Source organism: Podarcis filfolensis (assembly GCF_964270895.1).
Source record: "Podarcis filfolensis genome assembly, chromosome: 5".
NCBI classification, from domain to species: Eukaryota; Metazoa; Chordata; class Lepidosauria; order Squamata; family Lacertidae; genus Podarcis; species Podarcis filfolensis.
In genome coordinates, this window is record NC_139608.1 from 82,278,282 (window position 1) to 82,304,651 (window position 26,370).

Sequence of the window (26,370 nt, forward strand, 5' to 3'; positions counted from 1 at the left end):
TCCAAATCTGGCCCGCGGACGGTCTGGGAATCAGCGTGTTTTTACATGAGTAGAATGTGTCCTTTTACTTAAAATGCATCTCTGGGTTATTTGTGGGGCATAGGAATTTGTTCTCTTTTCTCTCTCTCTCCAAAATATAGCCCAGCTCCCCACAAGGTCTGAGGGACAGTGAACCGCCCCCCTGCTGAAAACGATAGCTGACCCCGGCCTAGTCATTGATATAATGAACATTGTGGGGGAAAGGTCATTTTATTGTTTAACTGATTGCAACAGCCAACCCTGCGTATGAGCAGAAAGGTCTTCCTTCCCTTGGGGAAGAACATCCAGGGTTTACAAGGACCTACCACTGGAAGAGGGACTAAAATAATGTGCAGAGAGAATAATGTGCAGAGGGAGTAATGTGCAGCATTTGGGATCCTGATCAGGGTTGCTTCAGGTTTGAGGGGCCCCTCAACAAGTTGCTGCCTATGGGACCCCTATTAAGTTGGTGGAAACTATGGCTTTGGGCCATAGTTGGATGAAAACTATGGCCTTGGGCTTACCTGGCGGCTATGCGCCACCATTTAAAATTTCCCACAGTGCCCTGAGAGCACCACTTGAGGAAGCTCATGGTACTTATCAGTGCCCATGGGCTTTTTTAGGGCACAGATCCCCTAGAGGTCTCCAAGGATTCTGGGGCTGATACCAGACCCAGCCCTGAGCCAGCAGCATACATTATGCTTTGCAAAATTTCAGCAGTGAGACACCAGATGAAGAGGTGAGGAATGAGGTGAGCCAGACATAGAAATGCAGCAAGAGAAAGTGGAACTGAGGCAGATTATGGCAATGAGAGATGAAGTTAGAGGCCTAAAGGCAAAATAAAAACTGACAACTTACTGTGGCCAGATGGCATCTACCTGATAGTTCTCAAATAACTCAGATGTGGCTAGAAATTAGCCAACGTAGCACCATTTTTTAAATTGGGGGTGGGGGGAGGATCCTGGAAATTACAGACTGGTTAGCTTAATATTTATCACAGGGAAATTTGAGTATTGTTAAAGATAAAATAACCAAGTATATGGAAGAACAAGCGTTACTGAAGTAAAGCCAGTATGGCTTCTGCAAGGGCAGGATCTGTCTCAGGAAGCAATTAGAGTTCTTTGACAGTGTCAGCAAACATATAGACAGAAGTGATTGGGTTGACATTGTGTGCTTGGACTTTCAAAAACGTTTCAACAAAGTACCTCATCAGTAAGCTTAGTAGTCAAGGAACAAGATTAGAGATGAATCAGGAATTGGATAAGTTTCAGGAAGCACAGAGCAGGAATAAATGGACAGATGAAGAAAGTGGAATCCCCCCAAGGATCAATGTTGGGACATATGCTTTTTTAATTTGACCATAAATGATCTACAGTTAGGAGTGAACAGTGAGGCGGCAAAGTTTCCTGATGATACTAAATTGCTCAGGACAATTAAAACAAAAAAGGGATTTTGAAGAGCTCCAAAAGGACCTCTCCAAACTGAATGAATGGGTGGTCAATTGACAAGTGCACTTCAATGAAAAATAGTGTAAAGTGATGCATGTTGGGACATTTATTATTATTATTATTATTATTATTTTATTTTACATATATGCTCATGGGATCTGGTGACTGACCAGGAGCAAGACCTTGGGTGTCATAGTGGATAGCTTGATGAAGATGTTCGCTCAGTATGTGGCAGCTGTGAAAAGGGCAAATTCCATGTTAGGAATCCTTAGGAAAGGAGTTGACAATAAAACTGCCAATATAATAATGCTCTTCTGCAAAACTATGGTGCGACTACATTTGGAATACTGTGTACAGTTCTGGTCTCCTCACCTTGTTTTCCTTTCACAGATCTGAGAGTGATATTTTCAAACCTTCTGACATTTAAGTGCAACAACCAATGTTCCTAGTTTTTCTCATTGGGAAAAGAAATTCACAGATTCTTGCATCAATCCTAAACAAGTCTGCAAACCTTCCCTTTCATTCAGATTGACTGTTTTAGAGAATAAACACTTTATACCATGACCCTGTATTTCTGATAATCAATGATTTGCTACATATCTTGCTTGGGAAATGGAAAGAAACTGAAGTATTAATGGCCAATGTATGAACAAAAAACTGGAAGGGTTTGTTTTTGTTGTTTTTTAAGGAACTTGCAAGGAATTTTTATCTCTCCGAACAAAAAATTAAATGTTTTGATTTAACTCTCTTTGAGTATATGATAAACTCCAACCCAGACCGACTGAGTGCATTTTTTTAAACTACCTTTGATAAGAAATGCATTACAAACTCATCAGCTCAACTTCCTGTTAACAAAGAGACAGCGGCCGTCTGGATTATTCTAGATCCGCAGTGAAACTGCCATACCACGTATATTCAAAGTAAGGCTGTGTGAGTTTGACAAGGGGCAGATGAATCCAGGAGTTATTGTGCAGGGGTTTAAGTCTATGCGGCAGCTGACGGTTGAAATAATCATCCATACATCGCTCTGAGCTAGCTGGGGAAAGGTTGAAGCTGTATATTTTCAACATATCTAGTCTAATGGTTAATCTGTTGTCTTGTACAGAGGGTGCTGGGTAAAATCACAGCAATAGCTGACAGTTTGGAGGAACCCTTGTGAGTCTTTTCAGATGCCTGATTCACAGAGTCATAAGTAGATAAGTCTAAATAGGCATTGTCATTGAAAAATGTTAAATAAGATTTGGTGTGTGTGTGTGTGTGTTAAAGGGGATTAGTGTGCTAGCTCTGTACCTATTATTGTTCTTATTACCCTCCACAAATCAGAGGTGGATGATTACAGGGGGGGGGTGGGCCTCCCCACTTCAGTCAGTCTCTGTGCATCTAATGGAGGTCAATGAGAATAGCGGGTGGAGCTAAGGCACGGATTCTCACTGACCCACCCTCCACCCTTGCATGTTTGTTTAACATGCTCAGAGAATAGCTGAAGGGGGATTTTATGTAAACTGCCAGAAAATAGAAGCCTAGTATTTGCTCTTGTCAGTGGCGTAGCGTGGGGGGTGCAGGGGGGGCGGGCCGCACCAGGCGCAACATCTGGGGTTAGGGCAAATCCATGGGTTAGGGGGCGCAAATCCACGGGTTAGGGGGCGCAAATTACTTGCCTTGCCCTGGGTGCTGACAACCCACGCTAAGCCACTGGCTCTTGTTGGTTCCTTAAGAAGAGGTAAGAAACTGTAAATTAAGGGGACGGAACAAAATAGTGTCTATGATTAGGGTGTGGCAAGAAATAGTGGGAAACACAGCTATGCTATGCTATGCTTCATGGCTCATAATGCTTGAGTAGGATGAGAAATAAATATGAGGTTTTTGCCATTAATGCAGATTAATACTCCATAGGCATCTGGAGACACAGTGATTATTGGATGTTGAACAATTCCAAAGAATATTGATGCTGGCAGTGGGCGAGTTCCTTTTTCTTCCTTTTTCTTCCTTTTTTAATCATTTTATTTTAAATGCATTCTTGGCGCTGCTTCCAGGCAAATCATGCAGGAGCTAGTTTCAGCCATTTGTTTCAAAATGCTGCGCTGGTATTCTGCCTTGTTACATTTAAATTAAAGCTACATAAAGCCCCCCTTTTTTTTAGTTGTGGCAAGTGCACATTCAAAGGGAATATAGCAGAGAGTGCCACAGGCATGGAAATACCCAATTATCTACATTGGTTACTTTTAAAAAAATGCTTCGGGACTTGATTATCATTAAAATTAACTTGAATGTAGCAAATAAATATCAAGGAAAGAAAATTCCAATGAAAGTCCAGAGTTGTCTTTACATAACTCGAGCTTTAATGACATCTTTCCCTGGGTGCCTCTGGAACAAGATTTCTGCAGGCGTTATGTAGCCAAAATTAGTTATAACCAAAATTATGTCCCTCTACATGCATGGATTAGACACCTAGATTAGGACTAGTTTCTTTAGATGTGGGCTGCCGCCAAAGACATTGGCCTTGCATCTTGTTCTCCCCCTCTTCCTGGTAATGGCTAGCGACCCAAAATGTGAGACATGAACTCATTGTGCTCTTGAGTTTCCTTGCCAAGTGGCAGCCAGTGAAATGGAGGAGGGGTGGAGAAACATGCTGGGTGATGAGGTCACATCATGTGTTTTGTCCAGGGTTTAATGTAGCTGTGATCGGACAGCTGCTGTGCATCTCATAAGGTAAAGGTAAAGGGACCCCGGACCATTAGGTCCAGTCGTGACCGACTCTGGGGTTGCGGCGCTCATCTCGCTTTATTGGCCGAGGGAGCCAGCTTACAGCTTCCGGGTCATGTCACCAGCATGACTAAGCCGCTTCTGGCGAACCAGAGCAGCGCATGGAAACACCATTTACCTTCCCACCGGAGTGGTACCTATTTATCTACTTCACTTTGACATGCTTTTGAACTGCTAGGTTAGCAGGGACCGAGCAACAGGAGCTCACCCCGTCGTGGGGATTCGAATCACCAACCTTCTGATCGGCAAGTCCTAGACTCTGTGGTTTAACCCACAGCGCCACCCGCGTCCCTGTGCATCTCATACTCCACACCAATAAAAGGCAGTGGTGCGGAGTTGTTGCTACCTCCATAGACTCAACAGCCATCAGCGCCAGCCAGCATGACCATTGGCCAGGCATGATGAAAGTTGTACTCCCAACAACATTTGGAGGGGACCAGATCAGCAACCACTGTGAAAAGGCAAATAGAACATGTATATTTCTCTATATGGCTAGTAGCTATTTATCTTCAAGCCTTGCTCATGGGCTTCCCAGAGACATTTAGTTTGCCACTGGCGGAAACAGGGTGTTAGATAAAGTGTAAATTTGTTCTGACCCAGCTGAGCTCTCCTTATAGTCTTCTTGAACCTAGGGAGGGCCGTATCTGGTAGGGATGTTCAATCTTCCCTTGACTGTTCCTGGAAAAGGTTACCTTGGTTTTTCAGCATTGTTGGGTTCTGCAGCTCCACCAACTCCACCTCTTGCTCTTTTTACACCTAGCCCACCTGTGCACACTGTCTTTTCACAGGTAGCTTTGCTTTGCCTCTCTGTCCAAGGGTTTTGTATAAACTAGAAAGGGTACATGATAGTAGGTATCATTTTCATTGCATTTTAGGTCTTATGCTAGTTGTAGCTCCTGGAGTGATCCCTGTTGGTACACTCATATGAAACCAAGATGCCATCTGCGTGATTAACTCTTTGCTAGAAATAAAGGTCATGGCTGGCATCCTTGATACTGCCATTCATAAGATAACGCACAAGCAAGTCTTTCAGATAACCTTTTAGATGAAACATGTTCACATGCATGCACCCTGAGGAATTCCTCTTGGAGCAAGGCTGCAGATGCAAAATGTTAACGTTGAAAACTTTGATTTTTTCTCCCCCTCTCCTGAATTTGACGGGCACAGGATTAAGCCATTCATATGGAATTTGTTAAAAAGCAAACCGGAATAACTCTTTCAAGCTTTAATGTATCTGGTGTAGATAGCATGTGATAAGCTTTCTGTGATAGAGACATGTTTCCTGTTTCTAGAAAGCAACTGGTTGACATCTGGGTTCTATGTATACATCCCAATCGGCAATTTACTTGCGAGCTACTTATTTGATTGCAGAACTCTGCATACCTTCCTGTACATACAAAGATACGTGCTTATCAGCACACACGTTCCCTGCGCTCCCTTTTCTTTACCAGTATTATAATATATTTATAAGCATAAAAGTTTGCTTTCATTGCTCTGAAATTTCTTCATGTTCTTTATTCGCTTTTTGATGTAGTTGGGATTACTAGTGTAGCATAGCTTTTTGTACAGGGCTGGCCCACCCATGGGGCAAGGTGAGGAGATTGCCTCAGGCATCAGGAACCAACGGGGCAGCAGATTCAGACACCAAGGAATAATCCGCTCACTACTGCCACAACCTGATCTGTTGGATCTTCTGTCTCCTCAACAGCCCTTCCCCTTGCCCACCTCTACAGAGGCATCTTTGCAAATAGGAGGGCTGCTAGTCTCCTCCCACCCTTGTTCCAGATGTGTATTATTATTCACCTGCTTGTTCCTGATGCAGATATATTCATTCATTCTTCCTTGGTGGGTGGGGGACGGCACCATTTTGTGGTTCGCCTCAGATGCCCAAATGTATTGAGGGTGGTTAAAATGACAAGGTAATCCTATAAATGCTTACTCCATGGGGCCTCCTCCTCTCAAGCAAATATGTACGTACCTATGAGTAAGCCACATTGAATACAGTGGGGTTATTTTCAGGTAAACGTGTAAGACGATTGCACCTCAAATCACTTTAGTATAGAATTAAGCACATGCTGTAAGCCACTCATTGTGGCTGGGGAAACCCAGCTAGATGTGCGGAGTGTAAATAATAAAATGATGATGATGATTTAAACCATGTCTAAATAACAACGCAACCAAATAAAATAAAATCTAAAATTGTTGTTCCACCAATGAATTTAGCTTATTTATTGGTGATATGGAAGAGAGGGGTCTTTCCACCCCTTAGAGGTGTCCAGCACTTTCACTACTAGGCTTTTGATGCCATTAGAATACATGTCTCTTCACACAGGCCTGGGGGTGGAAAGCTGGGGGAAACTAGCTGAAAACAAAGCTCTTAGTTTGTTGCAATAATATGGCTAATTTTAATTGTGTATAGCATTATTTGCTTGAAGTGTTGTTTTAGGATTTATGCTATTGCTGTTTTAATGTCCCAGTTGTAAACTGCCCTGGGATCCTGGTGGATGAAGGGTGGATTAGCAATGCTGTGCAAGTGTGCATCTTCAAAAGGGGGGGAAATACATTAGCAATAGTCCAGAAACATTTGTAGTTCCCCCCCACCCAGCCAGCCAGCCTGAAGATGAAGTTGTATAGTCCAATACACAACTCAGTTAAGTCAGGACACCAGGATTCAGCATCATTTAGTCCCATTAAATAAAGTTTATTTCATGATTAAGTGCCTGAAAACGTTGTAAATGGAGCTACCTAGCTCTGTTAGCATATTCATAGATGCTTCCCCTGTTATTTTGGGTGAACTGAGAGAATCTGTCTCCTCTGCCATGAAGAGAGAGAGAGAGAGAGATTTTATCAACATGTAGGAAGTAAAGATTGCATTGGATGCACATCCTCTAGGTTGGGATTATTGCTTACAGATGATGATAATATAGTGAAATGAACCTCATATATTTATTTTTGCAAAAGTACATTTTTAGAATAAATGAAGCTGACCACACACGTAGGCCAGGATCCAAAAACCTGCACGCTGAATCTTCCATGGTGACTACAACGCACCACAAGAGTCTGTAGTTGTGATGCGGGGGGGGGGGGGAGGTTCAGAACCCACCTGCACATGGAGAAAAAGTTTAATGAAAAGCTGGAGGTTTCCAGAGTCACCTAGTGAATAGTTTGGAGCCCGTGTGGACTGGGCTTTGGAGGCAACTGCCGCAAGCCCAAGATTGCCACATAAACCCGATACATCAATGTAGTTTGGGCAGTCTTTTTAATGCACAAAGCATTAATTTGCGCTTTTCCCTTATTGTTTAGAGGTAAAGAATGAAGCTGAACCGAGTTACTCAAACCGCTCAGTTCAGTCCAAGAGCTCATGTACCCATGCAGTAGTTGGCACCAAGTCCACTGATGGAGTCCCGGAACCAGTTATGCTTGTTAATAACCGCAAAGGAGCCCTCCTTCTACCCAGCAATCCCTCGCTGCTGCCCCTTAACTCTGCTGAGCATGGAAAAACTTCCTACTGTAGACTGCAAAGGGCACGCAGCCTACCTTCCAAATACTGCCATTACCAGAACAAAAAGCCGGGGTTGAACCGAGAGCTCTATAGGTAGCCCCATAAGCCGGATGCATCAGGCAACCGATACTGCTTTGTGCATGGGTTGTGCAATCTGAACATTTTCAATGTGAAAATGACATTACTAATGCTCAGCTAAGTCCTTGCAGATGTGAGTTTCTCCAGATGTAGTGATTAATACCTTAATCGAGATAGCTAGTCAACTAATGGTTTCTGGTTGGTTTTGTGTTTCCTGTTTGGCTGGCTTTGAAATCTTTACCTTTTTCATCAATAAGCTTGGCAAGTGTACAAGTTTGCATTAATGTTTGATTAATCTTGTTAGCTGTTACAACTTACTTTGGGATCAGCAAAGTTGGGTTTTGTTAAAAGCCCCTGTTAACTGTGTTGTTGGTGACATAGATGAGACAATGAAGGTGACAGATTTATTTTTATAAGCGTATTAAAATAACTTAAATAGCTAAAGACCTTGACCACTGCTTCTTTGAAGTCATTTTCTTGAATGTGCTTAAAGTAAGAATTGAGGATAAAAGCCAAGTAAGATGTTGTTTCAGATGTTCGCCTTTGCACAAAGGCCATTAAAATTACCAGCACATCTTAAATCACTTCATGAAACATTGTCTGGAGGTTATGTCATTGGAATAATGAATATATATATGTATATGTATATGTATATGTATATGTATATGTATATGTATATATATATGAATAATCAAAGATTTTAAAACATCCTTGTGACTTTAAAGCTAAACTGCAGTCTAATCATAATATCTGAAGCCTCATTAGCCATTGTCTGATGCTTCTCCTACACCAAGTATTCCTCAAAAGATAAAACAGTTTAATGCTGTGCCTATTAGGCAAAAGTAAGCTCTAGGTTGTTGCGAGGATGGTACTGTATATTATGTATTACAATCAAAGATATCTAGAAAACCGAGGTCTTGGATTTTACGGGATGGGAGTTCAGATCCCACAATATTCTGTGTCAAATTCCTGAACCTCTGTATTTCAGAATTGATAAAAGGAAGCCTGCATAATTCTGTACATGCATTGATGTTGGTTTATTTACCAGAATAGTTAAACAAACAAACAAACAAAAATAATGTTATCAGTTCAGCAAAAAGGAACACATTTTCATTAAAAGGTAGTTCAATAAATATGCAGTGTTAACTACATATTTAATTAATTGGGCCATCCTAAGCATAGAAAGCTGGTGTAAATTATGTCAGCTTAGGTTAAGCTGGCACAATGGATGCCTGATCCAGAGCTAGCTTATGAAGCCCAGGGAGGGGGAAACACCAGAATGAGACCTGCTTGCCTTCAGTGTTTTGCATTCTCCTCAGCTTTGTTCTTGGGACCAGTTTTCTGAACAAGTCCCATTACTCATGACCAATTAAGAGTTCTCCAGACTTCGGAGGTGTGAGAAACTTGAGGTGTGTGTGTGTGGGGGGGGAATCTATAGAGCAGGCTTCCTCAACCTCGGCCCTACAGATGTTTTGAGACTACAATCCCCATCATCCCTGACCACTGGTACTGCTAGCTAGGGATCATGGGAGTTGTAGGCCAAAAACATCTGGAGGCCAAGGCTGAGGAAGCCTACTATAGAGGAATCCCGATGCCTACCTTTCCAGGGAGGCCAGGCCAAGTGGTTGAGAGCAAGATCTAATTCATGTAAATTAAAATTCGGTTCTTATTACCCTTTTTCTTTGAAACCATCTCTGTGTTATTTGAACCACCAATTTCTATTTTGTCTTGGGATCAACATACTTTAGGAAGCATCCTCTCCCATATACCCCCTCCCCCAAATGATTTACCTAAATAACTGTTATCTCACCTTTCTAGTCTTAAGTATCTAAGGTGGCTAAGAAATAAATCAAAATAATAAAAAAAACTACTGCCCAATGTGCCAAGTGAATTACTTCGGGATAAGAGGATCAAGAAGAAATCGAGGGAGTTTGCATTCCCCCCTTTCCCCAAAACGCTTGCCCAATTTAACTCGATGCCCAAACAAGAGAGGAGTTGGAGCAAAGTTCTTGCCTGCAAATGCTTTGTCCCACGGCAAGCAAATCGCAGCACTCTTAACTTAGAGGTTTTTGCATCCTGAATAGTGGTGATGAGATCTCGTTGGATAAAGCTCTGCTCCAAGTCCCATCTGAAAGTCAGGGGCAGGTGGCGAAGGCATGGGGCAAAATGTTTTCAGCGGCGGTGGACTTAGTTCCTAGGGCAGGCCACACATCATCTTTGTAAGCCACCGGAAGTGCATCTGCTTCACCAGGCATTTGAGAGTGCCTGAGGTCAAGGAACAGGTTGCACAATGCCCTGGGCAAGCTGCCCAGCAGGCCCTTCCCCAGAGCATCTCCCACAAGTACATCCCATAAGCCCACCAGATGGTGAGGGTGCTGGTATCGCCTGTCCCTGCTTTCTTTTTCTTCCTTTAAAACTTGGTGGAGGAGCACCAGGCCAAGCAACTGTAGTGACCAGCCTCTGCTTCCCTCTATAATACCTCTCCCCCCCCCACTTAGCATTAGGCCCAGTTTTTAAAGGTGCAAAAATGGGGCTGGGCATTTCAGTGCCACTGACTCCACCTGCCACTTGCTCCCACTTCTGCCATCTGGTAAACCTGCAGTGGGGCAGCAAGGAAAATGCCCCGATGCCCCTGTCCCCCCTTCTTCTCTTTTTTAAAAGGCAGGTCCTTCACTAAGTAGAGAAGAGACATATTGTGGAAAAAGGGAAAGTACAGGTGCTTCAGCTACCTGGTTTGGCTCTTCTCCAATCAGCACCAGCCCTTCAAAATTGTAATAAAAAGGTTTTTGTGTGTGTGTAATGGTGGTGTTTTTAAAATGGTGCCAGCTGCAGTGGGCTCTGCTGTTGGCTTTTCATGGTCTGTAGTAACGTTTAGAAATGGCCGTTTTAATTTTTTTTAAAAAAAATCATTTGCAATCCATATGTGCTGCTCATTGCTTCAGTCAGTAAGCAGTTAACTGGGGAATCAGTTAATACAGTGGTTCCCAAACCTTCCCCCCTCCCCTGCCATGGGCCCGTTGAAAATTGCTGAAGGTCTTGGTGGACCACTTATTTTTTTTGCCTGTTGTAGCAATTGTAATGTGCCGTGCTAGATGCTGTATGAATTTTAGCCGCATTTTTATTTCTTCTTCAATTTCTTAATGTATTGCGTTGCAATTAGAATTCCCTAGAAGCAGTGAAAATGCAACTGAAGTCAAGTGCTTTTATATACCATTGATTTCAGTGGCAACATAAAACACATGCTTAACTCTCTCCCAATCAAACTGATGGTGGTGATGTTTCCTGTGTGACCCCTTTTGGCGGGGATCATTTTGGGAAATTAAGTAATTTGACTTTTGCAGTGCTTGTGCCATGCAGAATGGCATTTCCTTGTTTTTGTTTTTTGAAATGTGCATTTTATAATTCTGAGGAAATGGATTAGTATTTTAAATCAGATCTACCTTTTAAGTGGGTCATTGTAATATCCACATAGTTCTTTGTTTCTTTTGTTAATTTTCGTCCTGCTCTTTGGCCACAGTTCTCATAGTGTTCATAACATCACTCTCGCTGATGTACTTTTTGCTCCTTTTCTTTTAACTTGGACACAACTGCTACCTAAGGCTCAGCCACTTCAGTCATATTTAGTCTTATTTTTATTTTTTAGTTACAGGATGGAAATAAACTTGCTTTATTTTGTTAGTGTAAATTTCTCATACGGGACATTGATAGAAAGAAACTCTTTAAACTGGCAGAGCTCTGATCTGCTAAGAATGATAAATGGTAGAGCCTTAAACATTAACAATAGTGGTTAAATACCGTATTTACTCGAATCTAATGCTCACCTTTTTGGCCAAATTATGTGCGAAAATTAAGGTGTGCATTAGATTTGATGGCACATTAGACCTGAGTAAGTATGGTACTTACTGCTAGCTTGAAAGGAAACTTGCTGTAATTTTGGGTGAGGTGAAGACCCTCGTGCAGTAGTGTTAGCCAAAGGCGGTTTTGTTTTTAATAATATTAAGGTGGTTGGCTGTTATTGTTTTACTATTCAGAAGATGATCTTCCACTCAAAGTGCACTTCATCCCCATCAAAAGAACCTCTGCCACAATTCCCATCCTTCGTTATACAGGAAGTTCTCCCGTCATTTGGTCTCGTTCCACCTGCTCCTGTGATAACATCCCCTTTTATGATAAAGGGTGAAGCGATGAGTTCTGAGTTGTGCTGGAGATCAATGCGCAGCCGCAGAGTTTTTATTTATTGCAAGCATTGAATATCAAGGCATTGAATGCTGCACATCTCTTCACAAAGACTCTGTGGTCTGGCATTCAAGGAGTCAGAACCAATGGGTATTGGGTTCTTTAATAAAGTGTAGTCTGGTAACGTTCAGTGTTCGGATTCCAAATAGACTTCATCTTTTGGTGTATTTCTGCAGGACACTAATTTCCATTTTCCAAAAACGCAGCTTAACTAAAAGAAAAAAGGATGATCCTTTATGAAAGCATGTCATAACTTCTTCAGTCAATACCTTGCTTCTCTTTCCTCCTCCTCTTCCTCGTCTTTCAAACTGATCTATTTTGACTAACACCAGTTTGGTCTTTATTGAACATAGACAAGATAGCAGTGAAGTATCAGTGTGTGAATGGAATTGTGTGTGTGTGTTCTTTGGCTATTTCGCCTGTATGACGTGTGGCGATCTGAGCTGATCCTAACCTCATCATGGGTTGCCTGTATTTCCAGTTGAAGATGAGCAGCAGCTGACGACACTCTCGCCCAAAAAGAAGCAGCGAAACGGAGGCATGAGAAATTCGCCCAACTCCTCACCCAAGCTGATGAGGTAAGACCCTAAGCAACTCGCATCTTTATCTCCTCTCCCAACATATCCTCCTCCCCAATAAAAATGGTGGTGGACAGGGTGGGGGGTGTCATGGCAGGGTGGTGGGGAAAGGAGAAGATTGTTAGATGGTTTCTGAAAGGCTGAAGTATTTATTCTGTCAGCTTGTCAGCAGTTAATGATAGAGCTGGAAAAAAAAAATCTGTCATGAAAAACAGTTTGAAAAGCTGTTTGAAAAATACATAGGCTTTAAAGTCTTGGCTGTCACCCTGTCCTGTCCATGTGTAGTTCTTAAACAGCAGTGGCACTAATGATAGCACTAACCAATCAGAAGAACTCATGTGGTTAGTTTGCCTTGGGCAATTCTCTTTTTGTCGGAATCCCTCTGAGTACTGTTTTCTGTACTTAAGGCCATATGTGAGATGTATCATCACAATCAAAAATGAACCTGAATATTACCTTCCTTTTATCCTGTCGATTGAAATCAAATTTCCCCTAATTGATTTTGACTGTGGTTTTTTTTTAAGGTCTAGTAATCTTTGTACTTGCCAAAGCAAAGTTCGAAACTAATGCAGTTTTACTGAGGCTAAAAGCAATATTAATTATGAAATAAGGGGACTTTTGCTTTTTTAAAAAAAGGACATTATGAAGGCAGGTGGTGAAAACATATTATGGATGTTAGTGGTTTTCCCCTCCCGTGTGTTTTCAGATGTGCAGCATTTGTTTCCAGTAGAGCTCCCCTATAGATTATTTTCGTGGGATGAGCCCTAAGCAAAGGTTTTCTGGAGCTGATATTGCAAGCAAGCCCACCTTAGGCTGTATACTAAGCCTCTGGGAAACTGCTGCCCCTTAGCAGGCTTGTCTTGAAATCTCCCCATGTTACACCCCATCCCCAGTGAAGCCCTCTCTCCTCAGACCACATCCCTCATGGGCCTCTAATCACTTGAGTGTTTCTTCCAGGCTAGAGTGTGCGTCCTCACACTCAGATAGTAACTCTTGCTTGTCTGGATGGATGTTAGGATGGAGTGTCTGAGTGTGTATAGAAACTAATCTACTGTACAAAGCTAAAATTCGCCATTGTTGTCCCACCCATATTTGCCCCTGACTCCACCCACCACTGTCATGTGACTCCTGGGAAGATGACCAGAAGGGAATGAGGCCCTTGAGCTGACAGAGATTCTTCACCCCTTCCAGTATAGTGTTAGGAGCAGTGATAAGTTCTGACACAGTTTTCACTCGTCTTATTAAAACTTTCTTGTCCTGAGAAAAAGCTCCACATTACCCTGAGTTTTGCTTTAGGCAAAATCCCGTGGCACAATAGAGATATCTGGGATACCCACTGCCAAAAAACAAATTGGTAGCCTTACTAAAACCCTCGCAATTCCTCAGATATTTTGCTCTAGTAGGAGGCCCCAAATTCACTTTAGATTTTGCTGTTGGCCAAATTCTATTAATGATTCTGTAAGGGCCATCCCACTAAATTTGTAAAAATAAATTCCCCTTTGAAGTCTGTTTCACTTGCCAAGAATCCCCTACCAATGGTGGTGGTGGTGGTGATTTTACAACCACATTTTAAGAAATGTTACACATACAAGCAGAGGAGTACCACAGCTACACCACTACAACACTCCAAAGCCATGTTACGTGGACATTGTGATGGCACTGTTGCATAAATTTTGGGACACGATGTTAGTCCCTTTTTCCTGCATGTATTTTCATGTAAAGTTGAACTTTGGGTACAAATTATGACCGATTTAGATCCAAATTATTGTACCTAAATCAGCAGAAAGGCAAGTGGATGCATTTGATTAAAGGAGAACATAAGAAGAGCCTTGCCAGATCATACCAGGGACCAGTTTAGTCCAGAACCCACTTCTCACAATGGCCAACCAGATGGTTATGGGAGATCCAGAAGCAGGACCTGAGTGCAACATCACTCTCCCTGCTTTTGCTTCCCAGCAACTGGTATTCAAAGGCGTGCCTCCTCTGATGAATACACAAATATTTGCAATTATTTGATATTTCAGCTAGCTGCTATCTTATTTCAGTGGCAATATTGGATGGACAGAGCAGCCTGTTTCTGGTCTGTGAGCCATTTGCATGTGTTCATAGCTCTGCTCTGCCTGTTTTGGTAAAAATGTACAATTTTTTAAAATCTGCATTTAAATTCATATTTTTAACAGAATACACAATTTAAAAAATATTTTCCTCCAAATAATATTTTAAAAACCCCCCTGAGAACCACATCTGAAGAATCCAACATCAGGATAACTATGTTTTGATCTTCACATTAGCTTGAGAGGTGCAAGTCGGATTGTATTGCATTGGAACTCACAAAGGTTGAATTCCTACAGGCATCACTACCTGGCAGCGGTCAATGTTTCTCTGATGGCTGTCAACAAATCCATATCTTACTTCCCCTCCCCACACTTTCTGTCACTAAATGCAGCTTAGAGAAACATGCATTCAATTGCTCCTGCAGTAAGTCACTCTGAGACCACCATTGAATATCCAAGTTGTTTCCATTGGAATAATTTAGATTCCAGGACCTGGGTTGATTCTTAGAGGGGAAACGCACCTAGTTCTGTCCTTTTTGCCCACTACAGGCCATGTATCGCTGTTAAATTGCTGTTCTAAATGCTCCCTGAGTTTCTGTTAACTAAGCCTATGTAAACTACAGTAATTGCCTGTGCAATACTGGTTTGCATGCATGTTTATGGGAGGTGGGGGAGAACTTTCTCACTTGTATGGTGCATGTTGTCATTCCATCATTTCCAATCCACTTATCTCTAACTCATCTTATCTCCATTAATTTTACCCACTTGAAATTTTAAAGGGGGGGAGCTCCCCACCTCCCATTTCTTCTATCATCTAACAAATGTAGGGGCATCAATGTGAAATAAAAAGAGAGAGAGAGAAGGGGGCAGAGCAACATTTGGAGTGAAGTGCACTGTCCCTGTTTGCTATGTAAAGTATGCCTCATTTCTTTGATCTTGAGTCATAATAATTCTAGGGAGTTATACTGTTTTCATATGCTTCAAAGCTGTGTCAAAGTTTTGCTGCTTTAGGGTACTTCTTTATTCTACCGGCTCTTGGGTACTGAGATGACAGGTCCTCGGCACTAGGTGCAGGCTTTTTCAAGTCATAGCCTTCAGCAAAACATCAAATTACCAAATACAGGCTAACACACTTCTACACAAATGCCTTTCCTGTAGATATATTATACCATATATATTAAATACTTTAGTGTTACACGGTACATTTTATGTGCAATAGAAAGTGATGGTTTGAGGTAGCCTTAGGGGGACTTCCCCCCTCCCCTTCTACAAGCCGAAAAAGCTAGTGTATACCATATCAAGTATGGTTTTTACAGGACTTTCTGCCCGAAGGCCTTTGTAAATAAGTAATGATCAACAGATTGGCTGTGGGTTTTTGAAAAGCATGCCTGTGTCAGCTTGCATGATGGGGGAAGAATTTTCAAAGTGGAACCTGCTTTCATTGCCTGCTGAAGAGGGACTAAGGGAGATTACTCATCCCAAGCTTGAGCTGTCTGCTCAGTAACACATCAGAATTGCTAAACATAGGTCAGGCAATGAGTGGGGAGCTTGCCAAAACTGAACTTGTTTTTGCTTCCTCCCCGGTCTTCTCTGCTGGACTCTAGTCACCTGTCCTTAGTGGCTGATCCCTGACCCTGTCCCTACACCCTGCGTCTTGTGCCCTTGACCAAGAGAAGCATCCTTTGCGGGCTCCATGTTTACGAAGCCCCAAAGATGATAAATCAGAATATTGAAAAAGGCCGTTTTGCAAATTTGTATGAACCAGAAATATACTATTCATCTTAAACATCTGCAAATAAATTATTAGACTAACCCCAGCTGATTTTCTCTGCCTAGTTCATTGAGTTTATATGCAAAAGCCCCATGAGAAATTTAACTAGTCTTATCAAAACTTCTTCTAATCCCTATTGAAATATTGTATGCAAGTGTCTTGTGAATGGGAGCTTCCAGATTTAGCTTGAATTTCATTTTAGGTTGGTAACTTTCAGGATTGACTAAAATCCACAATGGGAAATGATTCTAGTCTAATATGTGACCCTTTTTGGCTTCAGGAAACCTCTACAATCCATGCACTTAAGTGCAGGGGGGTTCTCAAACAGTAGCCCCACCCTGAAATGCCTCATGTCAAAGTGCTTTAGAAACTGACAGGACTTCAAAAGTTGTTTGTGATATGGCACGGAAGTCTGCCAATAAAACAGAAAGAAATTGTTGAGAATCCCCCTGGTCATTTCACACAGCCTTGGGCACACCTAAAATAGTACTTGGGATCCTGACTGTGGAGATTTATATATGGAACAATTTGACCACCATAAAAATGGAACCACTTACGGTTACTGTATTTATTTATTTGGAAAGTTTCTATTTTTTCAGTTAATGAGACTATTACCAACCTCTTGACAGATTACTGATTTATCTTTACACCCATAAGCAGCTGTATACTTGGAGCACTCCCCCCTTTAATTCATTTAAAACTGATACATTAATAAGATTCACCAGTAAACGTACATTGGTGCATAGTGTGTTTTCTTCTGGGGAGGTCTTAAACTGGCTGTTAGGGAGGACTCTGCTCTTGAATAACAAAATTGAATGGAATCCCCTTTCCCTGTCTTAATTCATGGCATTCGTAGGATAGGGGCCGCATTCACACGCAATGATCCAATAAACCGTGGAGCCAGCGTAGTGTCATGGTTAAAAGCATCGGGCTCAGATGGTGGAGACTTAGGTTCGAATCCCCATTCAGCTAGTCATGATCTCTCAACCCTACCTACCTCGTAGGGTGGTGGGTTTTTTGTGCAGATTAAAAGGGAGGAAGAGCATGTATGCTATCCTGAGCTCTTTAAAAGAAGAGTGGGATAACAGTGGATTGAATAAGCAGATCAGAAATCAGCCTTGTTTCCATGTGCTCCCTCTTCTCTCCTTCCCACACACGCACCCACCTTCAAGGAAGACGATGTGGTTGGTTAAACTGTTTCCTGTGACATTTGAGCTGAGAAATTGTAGTTTAACTACTGCTTATTCTATGAGTTTGTTTTGGTGCTTATTATCACTAATGGCATGCAATGTTTATTTTGAGTACAACTTTGGGATTAACATTAGGATTGATAGTCCCAAATGCCCCTCCCTCCCATCCATTTCCCTGGTAGCTATTGCTGCTGTTCTGACTCTTCCTCAGAGCAGTTTACCTATTATATTTCTTTATTTTAAAATTCCAGGAAATATAAGGGGGTCAGATTGAATTACCTCCGGGGGCCCTGGAGTTTTAACTTGGGCTTTTTTGTCACTGTTTCTTGGGGAAATTACATTTCCTTGGTCTACTTGTGCTTGACCGATTCATTGCCTAGTAACATGCCAGGCACTGGAAGGAAGAGGGAAATCTCCTTTGCATTCCCTTTCCTTTCTTTACACTCTGTTGCTTGCTGCCACCATGGAGCAGCAGTCACATATATGTGGGTTGGCTGGAGGTGGTTTGTCATCTGACTGGGCAGGAGGGCAAATGAATGAAATTCTTCACCAGATCTGAGTAAAATCTAAGCTCCCTCTCACCCATTCTCTCTCTCTCCAACTCCCTCCTTTCCCCTTTAAATGAATATATGGGGACAGCACTGTGGGGACACTCAGGGAACATAAGTAGAGCACCTGTGTGGTGTAGTGGTTAGGAGTGGTAGACTCGTAATCTGGTGAACCGGGTTCGCGTCCCCACTCCTCCACATGCAGCTGCTGGGTGACCTTAGGCTAGTCGCACTTCTCTGAAGTCTCTCAGCCTCACTCACCTCACAGTGTGTTTGTTGTTGGGGAGGAAGGGAAAGGAGATTGTTAGCCTCTTTGAGACTCGGGATATCAAATCCAAACTCCTCCTCCTCCTCCTCCTCCTCCTCCTCTCTCCTCCTCCAGAAGCTGCCATGCTTCTGTGGCAATACACCAGGACACAAGACCCTGGGGCCCCAAAACTGAATTTCCTAAAATAGGTTGGGGCATTCTGGTGGGTGGGGCGAGGGACCTGCCAGCTGGTGGCTGTTGATAAAAAGTAGGGGGGAATTATGTTTAAAGCATTAGGGGGGAGGTCCACCATGGCACTCAGTTCTTTCACACAACATGGAAGAGTCATGGAAGTGAGCCTGAGGATCATCTAGTCCAACTCCCTGCACGGCAGGAATATGCAGCTGTCCCTTACGGGAACTGAACCTGCAACCTTGGCATTATCAGCACCACGCTCTAACCAACTGAGCTATCCATAATGAAAGAGGAAAGAGATGTTGTCAAAGACATTTATTTCCAACTTTAGGCAGTAAGTAAACAGTTACAGACGTATAACACAGTTGACATGCAAAGCGTTATTTTTTTTTTATTAATGAGCACAAAACAGTGGTAGAACATAAACTGCAACAGATCTGTGGTGTTGATCTGTAGTTAGCATCACCATCAGAAGAGGTTTAGGTCTCATTCAGGGAGCCTGAAGTCTAAACCTGTGTTAGAAATCTTGAAATAATGTAGGGTTTGTACAGAGAGGATATTAATATTTCCTTGGATCCCAGTGGAGGGTTGGAAATAAATGTCACATGCCATTACTGACAATAATATCCCACCAAATCAATTTGTATAGAAATGCATTGATTAATGGGGTAATCTTTGTAGCAATTGTATGGTTGTATTTAATGTGACCCCTATTGTATGTGACCGGAAAGAAACAGGGGGCAACTTAAGCAAAACTGTGGAACCCACCAGACCCAGACAAGGTGTGTAAACAGTTGCTGGCGACATAATCCAACTTCTCATGCATAAAGCCCATTTAACTGAATGGGGTTTCTATAGGAGCATGTTTTGTTCTTGTGTTATATCCTATTTGTTGCAATGGGGCTTGCACTGGGGGAAATTCCTGGTGGACTGCGCCTCTAGTCCTCAGTGCTTCAGTTGCTGCAGTTTCATGAGTCTGGCGTACACAGGAAATGTCAGACCTGCTGAGACAATGCCTCTTAATGCAGAAGCAAATAGCATGTGACAGGGCCCAAGGGCCTGAAGAGAAAACAAATAGTTTGTCCCTGTCCACTCCAAACTGAATGGTATACTTGACATTGGCCTCTAGACAAGCAGCATTCTCAGCAAAGGGTCATTCTCATTAGTGTCCCTGATCACACACCAGAATCACAGAGGCTCTGGGTCTGCTGGGTTTCCAGTTTGTTGCCAAGGAGAATTTCATAACCCTGAGGATTTTCCTTGATTTTTCTAACCCCCACCCCCCCACCGCCTTCACTCCCTGCCAACCGAACCAGGACACACTAAACTTGCTCAGAGATTGCCAAGGTCCAGCAAAGTGACTGCGAAAAGGACAGCGCTTCTGCATTGTTTGTGAAAATATAATGAGACAGGCTTATGAATAAATATAAAACACAGCCACAATGTGTATATTTAAATGATGCTCCCCCATGTTAGACTAGTTGTAGTTTGTTGGATGAGGACTACTAGACATTCCCCCCTTTTCACAGACGCATGCTATATTCTGTTCAGTCGATGCAGTGCTGAATTGCATCTTTCCCTTTCTGACACATAATGCTCTAAGCCAGTTTCCCAAACTTGGCCCTCCAGCTGTTTTTGAACTACAGCTCCCATCAGCACTAGCTAGCAGGACCAGTGCTCAGGGATAATGGAAATTGTAGTCCAGAAACAGCTGGAGATCCAAGTTTGGGAAACCATACTCTAAGATGTTCTTAACTTATGGGATTGGGAAGGATTAGGCACATTAGTGAGCAGGATTTATTGCTTATTTAAACCAAAGCTTTCCTTCAAGTTGATGACATACGTTTTGGACATGCATCATTTCACAACACAGTAATTCAGTTTTGCATCATTTTGCAACACACAGTAATTCAGTTTTATTAGCAAACCAGAGGTTAAACGAACCCCTTTCCAGCCCCAGGAGGAGCGCGGGGAGCGTTCATGCAACACACCTACACACTGCATCCACCACACTAACGTGTCGAGATGCACAGTTTGGAAAGCTCTGGTTTACATGGACGCCATCCCAGGGGCTTGGGGCTGCTAATGGTATTGTTACGGGAGATAGTATGGTGTAGTGGTTAAAGCAGGCACCCCCAAACTCGGCCCTCCAGCTGTTTTTGGATTACAACTCCCATCATCCCTAGCTAACAGGACCAGTGGTCAGGTATGATGGGAATTGTAGTCCCAAAATGCTGGAGGGCCAAGTTTGGGGGTGCCTGGGTTAAAGTGTTGGACTAGGACTTGGGAGACCAGGGTTCAAATCCCCACTCAGCCATGAAGCACACTGGGTGACTTTAGGCCTGCTGCTATCTTCCAGCTTAACCTATCTCACAGGATTGCTGTGATGATGAAATGGGGAGAGGATAAACAATGTACTCAACCGTAAGCTTCTTGGAGAAAAGCTGGGGTATATAAGTAATAAACAAAATAATAAACTATTCCATATCCCTCTTTGTATCTGGCCACAGATTGTTTGAATAAAAACTTAGGCCACCACTTCTGGGATATACACAAGCTTGTTTCCAGGGAAACAGAAATACAAAGGAAAGGGGCAGCCATCAAGGATCCCAAGTGATGAGAAAAATAAGTCAATTGCCACATGTTGATAATGCTCTGACCACATAAAATCCCAGCTACCTCATTCATATACACTTTGCTGCTATAATAGTTATTATGTTACACTTGTCTATTATTATTATTGTCGTTATTATTATTAAATTAAATTTTACAACCATGTAAAAAATAAAGAGAAACTCCCATAGTTCTCTTACTTGCACTATTATAACCCTACATCTGTAGGTCTTACAATCAAGCACAAAGTCTGCCATGTATGCAGAGTAAATCTGGATGCTTCCAAATTCATCCAGTTTTTAAACTTCCAGCAGCACCATGATATTTGTTTTTAGAATATCCCAATAAAAAATACATTCAGCTATTGTATGAAATAGGTATCTAAGCTAATCCTTCCTTTCCATGCAAAGCAAACACCGATAGACAAACTAAACTCTTCAAACACTGATCACCCAGACAAGAGGCTCTCATGTTTTATTCTTCCCTGTCTGTTGACGATGGCTTTGGTCATTTAATGCAATATGGGAGTACTTAGCAGTAGAGGATGAAGGCTCTGGAGAACCAATGTGCCCTATTAAGCCTCTGCTAGCTACCCAGAAACTATGATTACTAGAAGCACCAGTGATTACAGTGTGGGGTGTACAAAACAAGCCCCATCCTCCATGGAACGATATATCATCCCAAAGTGTAGATGCAAATTTTCACAGGCTAAGTCAAAGTCATAATACCATAGGATTATCCTTTGGTTCTAGGCTGGATATTGCTAACATACTGACCTAATTTGGACATGATAGCTATTATGGTTTAATAGTACCTGACTGAGCTTTGCAGTCACTCCTCTTGCATGACTATGAGAAGACAGAAAACTTTGACTTCTGTTGTTAATTAACTATAGCTTAATGTTATATCAACCCCAAACTGTGCTTAGTTTTAACCACAGTGTGTTGAAACACGCCCACTTCAAACCATGGTTTCTGAAGCAGGCTTATTTTCAATAAACCATAGTTAAGATGAACCACAGTTTAGGGTTTGGCCATAACCATAAGCTCTGGTTGACAGACAGTGGAACTGGCAGCTTCCAGTCTCCTCAAGGCCATGCCACAGGAGGAGAGGGGAGTGGGAAGTATACAACCCTAAGGCTCATTCACATATCACTAAGCCATACTTTAACATTATGTCTGATCCAGGCCAACTTGAGCAGCTGAACTCTTTTCAGTTCTCATTGTCATAGGTAAAGGTAAAGGGATCCCTGACCATTAGGTCCAGTCGTGACCGATTCTGGGGTTGCAGTGCTCATCTCGCTTTATTGGCCGAGGGAGCCAGCATACAGCTTCTGGGTCATGTGGCCAGCATGACTAAGCCGCTTCTGGTGAACCAGAGCAGCGCACGGAAATGCCGTTTACCTTCCCGCCGGAGCGGTACCTATTTATCTACTTGCACTTTGACGTACTTTCAAACTGCTAGGTTGGCAGGAGCAGGGACCGAGCAACGGGAGCTCACCCCGTTGTGGGAATTCGAACCGCCGACCTTCTGATCGGCAAGTCCTAGGCTCTGTGGTTTAACCCACAGCGCCACCCGCGTCCCTCTCATTGTCATATATGGGGTTTAAATCCAGGCAAGCATGGATTGCAGCCTTATAGGGATTAGGTTAAGACTCTTAATAGCTAGTTGCCAACTACATTTGCAGATAACTGCCATTATAATTGTTATCTTTTACGTACTTAGTACTTTTAACATGCAAATTACTTGATGGTATTTCCTGTTTTAAAGAGGTCAATGGAAAGAGATAGTGGATTGGTTAAGAGATAACATGAAACAATTGTAGTTCTGACTCTCAGCTGCAATTTGTGTTCCAGGCATACAGGCAAACCATGGTTTGTGTGGTTTCTGTCTTTTCTCATGTTCCTTGAAAATCCCCAAATGCTTTCCCAAATTGTGGCTTCCAAGGGAGGAGCAACATCCCAAACCATAGTTTGTCTGTTTGGATGTAATGCTGGCTGGCTTTTCTCCAAGGTTAACAAAGGCTGGATTATGTAAACTGGGATTCCATTTAGAGTAAAATACGAATTTTATTTTTTTCCAGATAGAACATCAAATAGTCGGGCAACTAGAAGACCCTTTCACTGAATAATGATTCTTAGGCACTCCGTTGTACAAATTCCTCTGGCTTGATGTTAGGTGCCCCCTCCCCATGCCAAATTACGGTACCTAAATTCTGAAAACAGCAGCTGGTAAAAGAAAATGGAGAGGGGCTAAAGGTTGAGTAAACTCATGACATCCTCTTAGAATCCTCATATAAAATGTTCTAAGTGGGAGCCATGAGAACAAATCTTACTTATGTCGGAAACCTTGCTAGCCAAATGCAGGCTGCATTTAAGATACCATAATGTTTCAGATACAATGTACTCAGGTTTGAAACACAAATATAAAACTGAATCAAAAGCCTGTTAGGAGCAGCAGATAAAATGTTGAAGAGAAATCTGGGGGAATAGTCCACGACACATTAAACCTTTTTAGGACTTGTATGAAAAGCCTCTCATTTGGTGATCCACTCATGGCAGTTGTCTGGGGCTAAACTCTGAACGTCAGAGCAGGAGGAGAAAGGTACATTTCTTTACTCATCACTGTGACCCTTTTTTTGCCTGACAGAGCTGCTTTCACATGTGCTCTGAATCCTTGGAAATTCCATTGCTGATTAAGCTTGTGAAAGTAAAGGTCAGCCAGAAAGTGTCATTAGTGCGACACACACTCACACACAGGGGCTACAAATTCTCATTACAACTTAATGCCATTGGTGCAGACTGGAGAGGGTCACGGGCGCTGGCTAATGCTAGCTGACAAATGTTGGGTGTATTAGTCACAAAACATTTGCCAAGTTCCATCACAGCGGCGTGACAACCTCTGCAGCCAGTCCCAGCGAGCTGCCGCAGTAGTCGGTGGAGTTTGCCTGTGACAAGCCGTCAGTCTTGGCTTGGTGGAGCTTTGGAGCGCCAGTCAAAGCAGTCAGGGAAGATTGAAGTGACAGAGACCCACTGAGCAAATAGCGAAACATGCAGCACATTATGAAATATTCAGCTGGGGTGTAAAACCTCTAAACGCTTTTTCAATTATTAGCACCTGCATTCTCTGCCTACATCTAACACTAACAGCATGCTAATTGCCACAATTTGTTAGGGTGGCTGTAAGGGGAACCGTGAAAGGCAGGAGATGTTACTCGCTGCATTTAAACATGGTACATTTGCAAGGTGCCTGTTCCCATTTACACCTTTCCAAAATATCCCAAGCCAACCAAATCACTACATTGCTGCATGCAGACAGAAAGCTGCACATTTGTAGAGTCAATGTGTGTCCACCTACTCCCACAGGACATACAGTAAATTACTCTCTGGGAGAGCAACTGCTGTTAAATATTTCCCATGCTAATAAGACATGGGCCTGTGCCATCTTCTTGTGTGGCAGAGAATGATGCACTACCTCTCCTGTATAAACCTAGTTACATCAGACAATAGCCATGCATGCATAGCCCTGTGACTATTATTTCCCTTTGAGGAAGAATCATGCTAAGTAGGTCCACCCAAATACCTTCCATGGACCCCTCACATCAAATAATTTCCTTTCTGTGTTGTATGAAGGAGGCATTCCTCTCCAGCATGAATTGCCTATCCATTATGCAGTGTAACAAAAATCCGAAGCAGCTTTGGAAGTGGGTTTTGAGCAGAGAAGCAGTGAGCTTGAGCTGATAGTATTTTATCCTTTTCCTGCCTGCTCTTTCTCCTCTCTGGATTATTCCTGTGGAATATGAGGAGGAACAGTATCCAGTCATCCAATTTATGCAGTACTCGCCCCTCCAAAACTGGGGAAGGTAACCCTGTGAATTGGTTGCACATTCATACCGTATAAAATGCTGCCTCCTTATTTCTCACAGCAAATAAAGAAGAATCCCTGGCTGTTTCACAAAACAAATTATTACATGTGTCAGAGACTGCCTCTAGGTCCCGGCTCACAAAGGACCAACGCTAGCCGGTAGAACGGAATAAAGTCTTTATTGAAGTATAGTTTCCATTTCCACATCTTAGCGTGCGTCTCTACGTCTATTCCCTAGATCGGCGAAGTCCCATCTGAATCTCCGCCTCCTGTACACCAGTTCAAGACCCTAGCCTTGCTCCACCTTTTGCGTCTCTCCTTTCGCCTCTGGGTCCTACCACCCCCCGGGGTTCCTTCCTTCCTGGATGCCTCGGATGCGGACCCTTCGGATTCCTCCCCCTCCCTTCGGCGGGCTTTAGGACCTGGCTCCCTTTCCGGGCTGCTCATTGCGCCTCCCTCTGGTACATTTGAACTTGGCGCGCGCGCGCTGTCTCCGACCCTCCTCTCTACCGTTTCCTCGCTCTCTGACGCAGGCGTGGCTGCTGCCGGAGAGCTGCCTGTCGCTGGTGCCTGGAACTCCTCCCCCCTGCTGCTCTCTGGTGGAGTAGCTGGTCCGGATTTCCAGCTGCTGCTCTCTGAATCCCCTCTGGTCCCTTCTTCCTGGGGTGCCCCTCTTGGTAACCCCCCAGCTCTGCCCACGGGAGCCCCTTTCTGTGAATCCTCCGATTCGCTGGACAGACTTAGAGATCTCGGACGGCTATCATCGCTAACCTCTCCTTCCGATTCCTCGCCATCCGTTCCCTCTGCTCCTGAACCCCTGACATCCATCCCCCCCTCGAAGCCCCCCCTTCCCCCCTCCCCTCCTTCCGGTGTGGGTTCTGGGTGCTCCGTCGTGGCAGGGGTGAGTGCCGGATACAGTTCTTCCCTCGTGTCGTACATTACATCGGGCAGGTCTGGCTCGTCCTCCGTGCGCTCGTCGACGTCGATCTCCTCTGCTTCCATCTCCCTGCCTTCGTGTTCAAATCCCACGTCCTCCCCCAACACGTCCATGTCCATCTCTCCCCCGTTCCCCTCTGAGGGTGATGCCTGCCAGGGACCCCCCAGCCACTTCCTGCGCCACTGCTCCTCTGGTTGATTATCCCACCAATAGGAGCGGTCTGAGGCAGAACCCGAGGGTGAACCTTCCGGAGAGCGTATGTGTGGTGCCGTCTCCTCGTCCGAGTCGAACCCCTGGAACGTGCTGCCTGAAAGTGTGGGTGTGAAGA

The 26,370-nt window shown here is 43.3% G+C and overlaps 1 protein-coding gene and 1 long non-coding RNA gene across 16 annotated transcripts in view; one reads left to right on the forward strand and one right to left on the reverse strand.

The window, feature by feature from the left end:
* The window catches only part of LOC310762901 (calcium-activated potassium channel subunit alpha-1), a 564,221-nt gene that overhangs the window by 463,167 nt on the left and 74,684 nt on the right, over positions 1–26,370 (forward strand). For all 15 annotated transcript variants that reach the window (XM_083614569.1, XM_083614564.1, XM_083614572.1 and 12 more), the window contains one exon: positions 12,527–12,623. In XM_083614569.1, coding sequence (XP_083470695.1) covers positions 12,527–12,623 — 97 coding nt within the window. The remainder of the gene's footprint in view (positions 1–12,526; positions 12,624–26,370) is intronic.
* The window catches only part of LOC310763020, a 39,851-nt gene continuing 24,175 nt past the window's right edge, over positions 10,695–26,370 (reverse strand). The window contains exon 3 of the long non-coding RNA XR_014548381.1: positions 10,695–12,256. This is a non-coding gene — a long non-coding RNA (uncharacterized lncRNA). The remainder of the gene's footprint in view (positions 12,257–26,370) is intronic.